The 11,962-nt window shown below is 34.5% G+C and overlaps 1 protein-coding gene and 1 long non-coding RNA gene across 2 annotated transcripts; both read left to right on the top strand.

The window, feature by feature from the left end:
- The first annotated feature begins 405 nt into the window (after positions 1-405).
- Positions 406-3,873, top strand: LOC145568522 (uncharacterized). Its single transcript, XR_014095837.1, has 3 exons — positions 406-972; positions 2,478-2,534; positions 3,612-3,873. It is a non-coding gene; the product is annotated as an uncharacterized LOC145568522 (long non-coding RNA).
- A 2,034-nt stretch (positions 3,874-5,907) lies between these two features.
- Positions 5,908-10,603, top strand: LOC145568521 (uncharacterized). The gene is made up of 4 exons (XM_081627943.1): positions 5,908-6,089; positions 7,723-8,380; positions 9,351-9,497; positions 10,092-10,603. Exons 2-4 carry the CDS (start codon positions 7,868-7,870, stop codon positions 10,272-10,274), a joined length of 843 nt encoding a protein of 280 aa, XP_081484069.1. The 5' UTR covers positions 5,908-6,089; positions 7,723-7,867; the 3' UTR covers positions 10,275-10,603.
- The last annotated feature ends 1,359 nt before the right edge of the window (positions 10,604-11,962 follow it).

The raw sequence follows: 11,962 nt of genomic DNA, 5'->3' as shown, positions 1-11,962 counted from the left end.
AGTTTGGATGATATTGTCACCCCCTATTAACAACCTAAAATATACTTTCAATTCATTTCCTTCTCTCGCTTCTGTTTCCCCTTCTTCCTCTCTTTCTTTCTCTCTCTTTCTCATCTCTTAAGAGCAACTCCAATGGTTGTAGTTAGGGACTTGCTTGCAATTTCAATAAAATCCTAGCTTATTTTCAATTCAATTTGCTTGGGAATTAAACTTGCCAAAATAAAATGCTCATTGCACCAATTAAGCTCTTTCTATGTATTTTTTATCCAACGATTACTACTTAGCTAATAGCTAGCCATTGGAGCAAAAAGTAGCTAAAATGATAATTAGTTTAAAAGTTTATGTGGCATGTTAGAGTTGCTCTAACAACAAAAAAAAATTAACATAGTACATGTATCAGCCAACAACCCAAATGCTCAAACTCCAAACCTAAAATGCTCGCACTCCCTCACTCTTCACCACCCCCACCACCCACTTCACCACAACTTCGTTGCCCTCTCCTCCACCGCATTTCCCTCTCCACCACCACCTCCCATGCCACCTCCAACAACCAATTTCGCAAATCGCACTACATGCCACCTTCACGAGCCCGCGCCACCTCCAACAACCAATTTCGCAAATCGCACCATACGCCACCTTCACGACCCGCGCCAACTCCAACCACCAATTTCGCAAATTGCACCACCACCCACACCACCTTCACGACCTGCTGCAAATCGCAACAATTTAAATGAAAATTACCTAGCAATTGCGGCACCACCTTCAACCACCGTCCACAACCCAAAATCAACCACTAATCGCCACGAACCACAAGCAGAACAACCCTTGAATTTCTAGCCACCAAAACCCGCATCCTTATAACAACCACCTGCAACAAAGCTAGCATCGGTCTTCGCAATGTTATTAAACTCTTATTTTCTTGCATCCCTATAACAACCACTTGCAACAAAGCTAGCATCGGTCTTCGCAATGGTATTAAACTCTTATTTTCTTGTGATTATTTTCGATTTTTTAGGTTTTTGTTGGCGTTTGAATTGATTGATTGTAAGTTGCTTAGGTTTGTTTATTTGATATTAGGGTTAAGGATGAGTATTTTGATGTAGAGGTTGAATATTAGGATCGATGTCGCTGCCCAAACCACCATTTAAGAATCGCTACCGCTGTTACTTGAACTATTGGGTGTAGACTACCGCAACCAATAGTTTGTGATATAGAAATACGCGTACCATTTGAAAATAAATTCCCATTGAAATATACGCAAGTGAGGTAAAACTACCAATTATTATTAATTCTAATAAAGCAAAAGTGTTATAGAGTGAAATAATATAATTTTGGACTGAAGGACCATTAGAAATAGATAAACATTAAATAATATTGAAAGAATTTTAATTTGGAAATTGGGCATTAGTTTTGATATGTCGGTTAGAGAAATTGTGGTATTTATTTGGCAATGAAGTGAGTAAGTGTAATACCCGTATTTTTATACGTATTTTATTTAAAATAAGTATTTTGAGAAGTATTTAATTGAATTTAAATGTTTTATTTAAAGTATTTTATTTATTTTAATAAATTGGAAATATTTTATAAAAGGAAAGTTTATTTAATGAATTATTTTAATTAAGTTGGGGTTTAATTTAGAAAAGTTTATTTTAGTAAAGTTTTATTAGGGATGGGATTAGGAAAATTAAAAAGGAAAAGTCTAGGGAGAAAAGGGTTTTGGAGGAAGGGTATAAATATCCCACATATGAGGCAAATCAAACATTGCCCAGAGTGGAGAAAACCCAAGGTAAACTTCTCTCTCCTTTTCCTTATTTTTTATTTTTTTTTTTTCTTTTCCTTCTTTCCTTCCCCTTCTTTTTTTTGGCCACCCCCCACCACCACCGCTGCCAGCCACCGGCAGCAGGTGGCTGCCGCCGCCAGCAGCACCAGCCGCCGGCAGCAGGCGGCCACCGGTGCCGGCAGCCGGCTGGTGGTGGCTGCCACCTTCTTCCTATCTCCTTTTTCGAAAAAAAAACAAACAAATTTAATTTTGTTTTAAAAACCAATTTAATCCTAGATCTAAATATTAATTATGGGTTTTGTGATTTGATTTTGATGTTTGATTAAAAGTATTATATTAATTAATTTTCAGATTATGTTTTTAATTAAAAAGCCCCAATTTTTGAAACCCTAGGTTCTTGATTTATAAATTATTGAAAGATTATGATATATAATGGTGTAAACCTTTGATTAAAGTGTTTTAAGACTAAATTACAGCAAGATTTAATTAAAATAAAGTGCTGGAATTTTTGGTAAAGCATTAGAAATCAAGTTTCTTTAAGGAATTTTAATTACCCATTAATTGAGATTTAATTATGAGGTTTTAAATATAATTTCAGCTTATTTTAAATAAATTATGAGGGGTTTTATAATAGTATATATTGCTGGAAATTTGTGTAGAGTGGGTTTTAATATCCTTTTATGATTTTAAATTGTAGGAGACTTTGAAGTAAGTGATTTCTATTAATTGTGGCGATATTAAGATCGTATTCAAGGTACGTTCGCGTACTTAGCATATTTATGATGATGTAATAGTATGCTAAATGTGTTTGATTGATTACAAGTAGTATCATGCTAGGTTTGGATTGGAAATTATGATTTGGATGTTATTGGTGATTGGATTATGAAGCATGATTTATTTGTGATGGAATATTGGATGGAAAATAATAGTTTGGAATATTATGAACCACATATTTATTTATGGCATGATAAAGAGCATGTTTAATTAAACTAAATGTTTAATTTGGTTTGGAATATTGAAAAGGAATTTTATTATGGTTCATATAATTTTTATTGATGCTTTAAGCATGAGGAAAGGAGCTATATAAGTGTCTATGTACATGAGGAATAAATTGTATGTTGGTGCCTTAGTGCACTTAAGGTGTTTTAACACCGAGGGATAGGATTTGTGGCGCTTTATGCGTTTAAGGTGTCATTGGCACCGAGGTAGAATTAAAAGGGGTTCAACATTAAATATTATGTGGTCACTAATTATTCAAGAATTAAATTGATATATTTGATTGTTTGAATAATTATTGTTGATTGAATGATTATGGTTTAAGAGTTATCACCAGGTTCATTAATCGGTAAATAACGTAAAGTGAAAGAGATTACGCACCAAAACTCTTGGAACGTATATACCTTGAGTATGAACATATGGGGGGAGTTATGGGGTTTTATATTTAACCATAACTTCTAATGGAGTACAGGACGCTGTATATTCCTTTTTATTATTATTATGCGCTGGAATTCCGCCACCTATGTGTGGTTTTTGATGCTGGCACGGTTAGCTCCTGTGTCAGTAACCTCAATTTATTGGGGGAGGCTAGGGGGAAACCCGTTCGATGCGTAATCAATGCTAAACAAATTATTTAGTGTCTAGTGAGAATTTTTATTGTTTGTGGTATGCTTGAAAAACAGGTGCAACAAGGTAAGTAGTGTGTTGATAGGAAATTGTATGTTAGTGTGTTAATTACGCTTATATACTCAGTTTTGCTGATTGTGTGTTTTGTGTGTTTGTTGGCCTTGTCTTTATCTTGGCCTTATGATGACCCATTTATAATGGAGAGTAGTGGAAATAGGTAGAGATAAGCTTTTCAGGTATTGAAGCATATTCATGAATGGGCATGAGTGAAGAGTGTATCATGCTAGTTTCCATAAGTTTATGATGTGTTTATCGCTTTAATTATTTATAATAATATTATTATGCGCAACTAACGAAAAGGTTTTGAATTTGGTTTTGTTTTAATAAGGGCCTATAATGGTTCCAAGTTGTAGGTTGATTTTATTTTACTTCGTTTGACTTTGGTTTGACTTTATTTTAGTTGATTTACTTTTTAAGTTGACTTGTTTTGAAAGGGTTTGAAATTAGTCTTCCGCTGTGTGTCTTTGATAGTTGCCTTAGCTGTTATCACGGTGGCGGTAATGTCTTAGATATTCCTAATTTGAGATTTTAAATAGAGCAAAACAGGTGTTTTAAAAGAAAGGAATTTCTAGGGTGTTACAGTAAGAAAAGTTGGTTAACATCTCAATTTTTCATGATATGTATGTGAACATGAAGGCGAAAGTACTATAAACAAATGATAAAATGTGGTATAATCTCTTTGTTCCATTTTTATTGTTTCTAGAGCAAAGTTAATTTTATTAGAAAATGAAGTATTCCCTACAATTTTGCAAAGTTAACTCTTTGCAAATGAATTTTAATATTTGAAGAGGTAAGAGAGACAAAGAGCAATGGGGTTATTGTAAGTTTACCCAATAAGACAATAACAAGAATCTTAAAAGGAGAGAGTGAGGGATAGCTCAATAAGTGGTTAGAGCTCCCCTCCGTAATCCGAGAGATCTTGGGATTATTTCTCATCATCTGCCCTTGTGGCTCTCTAAATACCAAAGAACAAGAATCTTAAAAGAACATTCTAAAGAAGAACAACAAGTAAGAAACAAACAAATAGAGATAAAGTAATTATTGTGTATGAATTACTTTTACAAACCAAACGCCCCGTAACACAAAACTTTAAACTCGCACACATAAAATTTTAACCTACGTACTTACAGTAAATGAATCGAATATAAAAATGGAATCAGTCAAATTCAACTTGTTGCAAGAAAAAAAAAACAAAATTTAAGTGCCCACTTTATAAAAATGACCAAATTTTTTAAATGCCCTATTTTCAAATTTGAAAACCACATTGATATCATACTGAGTAAATTATTTTTCTCTTTTTTTTTAACCCCACTATCATTTTATAATATTTTCTTCTCTCATATTATACCTAGTGGTCTTCCATTCATATTTTTCACCCTTAGAGCATGAATATTGTTAAGGAAACAACTTTTCTTTCCCATATTATCTCTCATCTTCTCTATTTGACGCATCACACTCTTTTTCCTCTACATCATTACTCATTATCTCAATCATTTTCCTCATACTCTTCTCTTTATTTTTCCAACATTAAAGAGTATCATTTTTCATTCTATCTTCAACTTACAATACCCCACATTTATTCTCTCTTCTATAAATATATTTAATTATTGTATGTATGTTTTAATATTAAAAATAAAAATTGGCACACAAGCCAAAGTTTTCAGTCCACTCCACCAAGAGGAATTGGTATTCTCCTTTTGCTAAGAATACTTTTAGTAGTTTCAACATCAAGGAGGATTGTATTAAGTACTTCCACCATTCTATTATTATTATTGCAACAAGGATGAAATTACGCATTCCAAAGCACATATTATATGCTAAATATCTATAATTGTGTAAGAGTAAAAATTATAAAAAGTTATATTGAGAAAGCATTTTATGAGACGAATCCAACAAGATCCCACATGACTATATTTTGCTTACCGTATAAATCATATTACAGGGCCAAAAAAGAGTGATGAATAGTACAAAAAGTCCATTGTTACAATATTAATAGAACGAAGGAAGTATTAAAAAAGGAGAGCTAAGAGAGTAAGAGGACAACAATCCTCATTGATATTCATGCTCTTATATACTACTCCTATTCTATTCGGAAGTACTTCCTTCGTTTCTTTTAGTTGACATGTTTGCCAATGCACAAACTCAACCATTACTATCATTAATTAACGATAAGCAAAAATTATGAAAAGTTGATATTTTGAAAATAGATATCAGAACGAATCTAGCAAGATCCTACATAACTATATTTTTCACTATGTATAAAGTATAGAACACGGTCAAAATAAAATGTGTGAATAGTGTTAAAGTCAAAACGTGTCAATTAATAAAAAACGAGATAGTATTACTTTACACTTTCTTGTTTTTTTTTTTTTTTAAAATTGCCGCGTTCACCTGGCACTTTAAAAACACCGGGAGTAAGAACAATACTAGCGTTAACCATAAGTCGTATCCTCAACCAAAACCCTGTTGTTCCCTTTCAAGTTTTTCTTCCCCTTTAATTGCTGATTGACATCTCCAAAACCCTCAATTACTCCTTTTCTCCCTAATTTTATTCATTAATCTCGAATTTTATTTCTCGATTATCTTCTTCAAGTGTTTCGATGATTTGAAGATTCAATTGATTTCGGTACGCTCTTTCTGTCTCTTTATTTGATGTTTAATTTTCAATTGGATGATGATTTCTGGAATTTTCGAAATTGGGGGAAAAAATGTGAATTTTGATTTTGTGGCCCTGAGCTTTTGGTATGGATTCGAATCTTAATATATACTGTATTATATTCCGCTGATTTCATTTCTAGGTTTATATTAATTTGTTTAGGTTATGTAACTGCATGTGAATTTGCGAATTTGTGAGTTTGATTTACATTTATGTAAAGGGTCTTGGTTTGATCAATTGGAGATTGATGAAAACCTTAGCATTCCTCAATGTTTAGTTCTATTAGACTTGACTGTAACTCAGATAGTAATAAATTTAACGCTAATTAACGAGCTTAACGTGAAGTACTCGTAAGGGATCTGAGCTCGGTTTTGTTAAAGGTTGGCCTGGGACCTAAATGAGACGTGCTAGGCATTGCCGAGCTTGGCTTAAAAGCTCGCAAACTAGCTTAAATATATCAATTATATGGAATAGTGGAGCTATAAGCCTATGATGAATGCCGAGCTTGGCATAAAAGCTCATAAATTGGCTTAAATATATCAAATACATGGCATAGTGAAGCTCGTCTTGTGTTTTGTTAGTGGAGCTCGTCTTGAGCTCAGTTTGAGTTGAGCCTGGAATTTCAATTTCAGTTTCAAATTGAGTTGAGCCTGAAATTTCAATATTTACGAGCTGAAGTAAGTTGAGCTGAGCTATCTGCTAAGGTGCTACCCCCGAGGTTCAATCTCTGCTTAACTTGTTAGGTTGTTACCACCCCTAATTCGACATCTTTGTATTGTCCGAGACTTGGACATAGCTATCTTCTGTAATATTTATGTTTTTGCTGTAAATTAAGGTGTAAAACTTCTCAAGTAACATACCCAAGTCAAAGTGTGAAGAATGTGGCAATGCGACATGAGTACTGTCGCTGTATAAAGAGTCAATAAACCTGGTTTTGGCATTGTCATCCTCAGCTTAGTGTATGAAGTATTTATGCGTTTTTACTTTTGTTGTAATTAAGGTGTTTAACTTCCTAAGTAAACTTATGAATCTCAAATTATGAAGAATGCAGTATTGGTTTCTTAGGTGAAATTTAGAGTCTAGGTACCAGGTTCTAATGTTCTCTTCTTGGCAAAACGTTCGTACATATTTTCATCGTATAATAAGGTACCTGACTGGCCAAAGCAACCATACTTATCCAAAGTGTATAGAATGCTACATGTGTACTAAAGGTGAAATTGTCTATGTACCAGGTTTTGCTATGTTGTCCATAGCCAAATGTTTGTACTTGAAATTGGTTTGCTTTTGCTTGGTCAAATAGATGCTATGCTATTTTTTGGCCTTTTGCTTCTGTAATATTGGGACTTAAATAATGAAAAGGCGTTCTCTACTCTAGTACTCTGAAGGTTCAGATAGCTTTTGCATGATTCTACATTTGCTTATATCAATTCATCTGAATGGTTATACAACTTTCATTTGTAGTGGCATCATTGACATTTTTAATAGTATTTCTAACCCCCTTTAGTATTATCTTCAAATGTATTCTTATACAAATGATCTGAAAATCTCACCTTTTTTTCCCTTCCTAATTACACTTTGTTTCATGTTTCTTTTTTGGATAGAGATTGTATGGTGGCAACTTATATTCTTCCAATAACTAAAAGTTTTAGGACATCTCAAATTGATATTGTGACACACATGCTTTCTGTGAGCAAAACAAAGCATGGTTGACAAAGGTTGGCGTTCAGTTGGCTGGTAGCAGAGAAGGAATGGATGTAACTGCAAGAAGTTGGTCATATAAGAGGCAGGGAAACAGGTTGGCTGGTAATGTCGGTTGCGACAAGCCAATACGACAAGTTTGCCTTAAGTTTACGATGGGTAGATCTTTCCGCGGAGAACTGTGCAAATATCTCCATGGATACCATAAATATGCTACTTCTACCTCTGATATTGTGTCTGTATCTGATATTCCAGCTGATGTGAAAAAGCAGGCAAAGAAGAAGAATAAAAAAAAGCGCTCTAAAATGGAAACAAGTGCATCTTGTGAAGAACCAATGAAAGAAGAGGTAGCTGATTCCTCAAAACAGGGGATGCAAATCAATTCTTGGCTAGATACTTCTTTGAGTGATGCAAATACCATGTCTTTATCTAGAGTTCCAGTTGAAATGGAGATAAGTGCCTCCAAAAATAATGATTTGGAGATTGTACTTATGCATGACCAGCCAGTTGAAAAGAAAGCAAAGAGACCTGATGCATCTTGTGAAGAAACCGTGGTGGTAGAGGTAACTGTTGCCTCAAAATTGGGAACTCCTTTGGGTTCGTAATTGCTTAGTTATGGATGTAGGGTTCTTGCAGCATTGATGATAAGTTTTATTTGAGTCAGCATTTTAGCAACTCTTTTGCATTAGATTTGAAGTAATTGATCTCACGTCAAATTTTGGTCTTTGTTGATTGTCAACAATCCACAAATTTATGAATGTTTGTGTTCTACTTATCGAGCCATAATCAGGCTACTTATATTACTGTCTTAAATGCATCCCTAATTTTAGGTTCCCCTTCTTTATCCTATTATGTCTTTTTTTTTTTCTTTTTTTTTTTCTTTTTTTCCTGCTTATTGTGGATCTGCCAACATTTTATTCCTCGTTCTGTGTTACAACGTAAGGAACCATTCTTCCCTTGTTTATACATTAGCAATGAAAAAATTAATTACAAACTTATTAGACAATTTATATGCTATTTTGTCAGATTGTAGCTGATCAAATGCAGGCTTGTCCAGGATCCTTTCAGTCATGTCGAATGGCATGCTGCCTGAAATATTTGGGTCTTTATATCTGTCACTTATAACTGTTCGTGCTTTCCTGGTTTCTAGTTGCAAAAATCGACATGACTTGACGTGGTATCCCTAGACGGATCTTAGTTTGTGCAAGTTAGTCGAGTCTTGAGATTTGCTTAATGGACTCTAGCTCATTAATTTATCAAAGATAATTCTGCTCGTTAACTAGTTTTATCATCTTTCATAGGCATTTCGATATTATTCCAGGCCAGGCTGAATGCCTGTAGTTAGACTGTTAACTTTTTTCTGATTAAGACTGTCATGAATGCTTTTGCCATAACATTCAAATGGTAATTTTATATAGGGTGGGGTGTGACAATATTGCATATTGAATTAAAATTGTATTAATTTTTTTTGTATTGAGCTTATGTTTTCATTTCCTCATTCTTTCTGAGAATTTGAGTCCTATCCTGGTGCAGGTAGAAAATATAATGCTTGCTGACAAGCATAAAATTGAGAATGACCAGAATGCTCAACTAAGGAATCAAGTTGCTCAATTATTGCAAGTAGAGCAAGAACAAAAGTTGCCAATAAGAGAAAGAGATACAACAATTCAGAACCTGCAGGTGTGTTCTATTTGATACTGTCACTTGGCAGCTTCCTCACCTGCATTCAGGATGATATTTTGGAAAATGCAGAAATAGTCGAGTATTCATAGCTCATCACGTGCTCTTTATAGATTAGCTCATTGATATGCAAACCATACAAATGAGCTTCATGGTGTATTGCTTGCAAGTGAATTATTGGTCTTTGGAGATTATAGTCATTATCATGCATATTCATGTCAAACTATATTTTTCTCTTTAAGCTGTTGGTTTCTTGAACTAATTGCATGTGAATTATTGGTCTTTGGAGATTATTGTCATCTTCATGCATATTCATGTCCATATCTTTCCCTGAGCTGACTAGTGATAGAAGACCTGAACAAAAATTCGCTCTCCTATTTTACCTCCTCTACATTTCTAGTGTTTGTTATCGCATAATAAACAATGGGGCAGAATGAAGAATCTATGGCGCATATTTGTTTATTTTATTTTCTGCTGTGAAAGCAGTCACAAGATTTTTTGTTTAAATAATGCTTTTGACTTTTGAGGTTTAAAATAACAATTTTCTTATTTCTGAAATCATAATATTACTGCAACTATATTTTTCTCCTTTAGGCAAAAATTGGGGGATTAGAACAACAGCTAAATGAGGCCCTTCGTTCTGCTGAAAGTAGATCAGGGAGTGTGCTTGAGTCAAATCTCGAGGCTGCAGAGGATAACGTGGATTCATCAGCTGTTTTAAAGAAGCTTTGTAGAAGAACTCCTGAAAATAGATGCGGTTTCTCATCAGCTGGATGACTAAATCTGAAATCTTGGAATTTTAAGTTATATTTTGGTAAGTACACTCAATGTGGAGGACAATATTTTGCCACCCTTGGGCTTACACATGTATTCTTAAGGAGCATGAAACTGAGTTCTAGATTTTAGGTATTTTGAGATCTTTGGGGTTCTTGTCAGAAGATTGTCTAGAGTTGGACCTCAGAAGATTGTTTAGCCTGCTAATTATGTATATAGTCTAGATTTTTATAAAAGTTGGTTAGTGCATTTCTTCTTTCCTTAAAGATGAAGATGTGATCAATCTCTTAGATTTCTGTAATTTAAGTATTATTGCCCTAATCATCAATCATATATTTGTTTCATGCTTCCATCTTAAAGCAATTAAGATTGATAAAATTTTAGCATCCTTTCATGCTGGATCAAAATATCAGCCTGATTTTGTTCGCGGCTGATTTACATTGACGTACACCTGTTTCACCCATGCTCTATTGTAGTATTGGGATTGTTTGGCAATCGGCGGTTGGCTGTTGGTTTGTTTGACTAGCTGGAAGTATTAGCTGTATGGGTTGGCTTTTTAAGTTATTATTTAAGCTGGCTGTTTACAAAAGTGTTTGGTAAAATTATTAATGGTTGTTAGCTATTTATTAGTGATAAAGTGGGCCAACAAGCCAAAAGCCAATAGAAAAAGCTACTCTTATTAGCTTTTGGCTTTTGGCGAAAAAGCTAGCTTAAAAGCCAACAAAAAAGCCAACTACCAAACATATTTTTTGGCTGTTTGACCAAACTAAAAAGCCAAAAGCCAAAAGCCAAAAGTTAGGCAAAAAGCCAATTGCCAAACACCCTCAATATCTAATCTTATTCATGGTTGGGAACTTCAGCCATAATGAAGAAATTTCATGATCACGTTTCATAGTATGGGTTTTTCAATTGAAGGCTCAAGTGCCCAACAGGCCATCAACTCGATCTTGCCTATTCCTATTGGCTATAACAACGTGAGTAAAATTTCTGTCTTGAAACTATGGAGTAATTTGTTAGTATTATCATTATTATACCATTAGAACCTTTTTTTTTTTTTTTTACAATCAAATAAGCAAAATAGGGAAGATACAAACTAGCTACCCTTCCTTGCTGCTATGGCAAGGTTATGGGCCTCTGCTACCTTACATCTCTTTACTTTCTTAATTGAAAAACAGGTCAAATTCCTAGTGAAAGACCTAAGTTGCTCCACCACTTGCTTTACCTCCCTTTTCGTGTTGCTTCCGTCTCCATAAGCTCTTACGAGCTCCAAGGAGTCGGTGAGAAGGGTGATGCTTTTTCCACCCAGAGTGGGATTTTTTGTGGCTTTGAATCTGCAATAGCTTCTGCTTGCGCTATTGCGAAGACTGGTGCTTGGCCTCTATCAATTATCACTCCTCTTTCTTTTGTTACCCATCCTACAGCAGCTCTCCAACTGGAATTCTAATCTGAAGTACGCTTCCAAGCTCCATCTACAATAATAGTGATGTTCTGTTGGTGCTCATCGTTGTCAGTGGATACGGCCTCACTCGGCTCAGCCTTGTTCCTGTCGCCATCATCTCCCTTCAACACGTGAATTCGTAATATGATATTTTTCCTCGAGCCCATTGGTTTTTCCATATACCAGCTAGTGATAAAATTGATTCTGGTGATGCAGTTTCATTCTTGAAAAAGCATTATTTCTTGTGAGCCAA

This window comes from Chenopodium album, chromosome 11 (assembly GCF_948465745.1).
Source record: "Chenopodium album chromosome 11, dcCheAlbu1.1, whole genome shotgun sequence".
Lineage (NCBI taxonomy): Eukaryota > Viridiplantae > Streptophyta > Magnoliopsida > Caryophyllales > Amaranthaceae > Chenopodium > Chenopodium album.
Note: the sequence above shows the minus strand (reverse complement) of the source record. Positions and strands in the feature narration are given on the sequence as shown.

Coding starts and splice junctions, on each gene's coding strand:
- LOC145568521 (XM_081627943.1), top strand. CDS start 7,868: ATGGATGTAACTGCAAGAAGTTGGTCATATAAGAGGCAGGGAAACAGG. Junction 8,381..9,350: donor AAGAAACCGTGGTGGTAGAG/GTAACTGTTGCC, acceptor ATCCTGGTGCAG/GTAGAAAATATAATGCTTGC. Junction 9,498..10,091: donor CAACAATTCAGAACCTGCAG/GTGTGTTCTATT, acceptor TTTCTCCTTTAG/GCAAAAATTGGGGGATTAGA.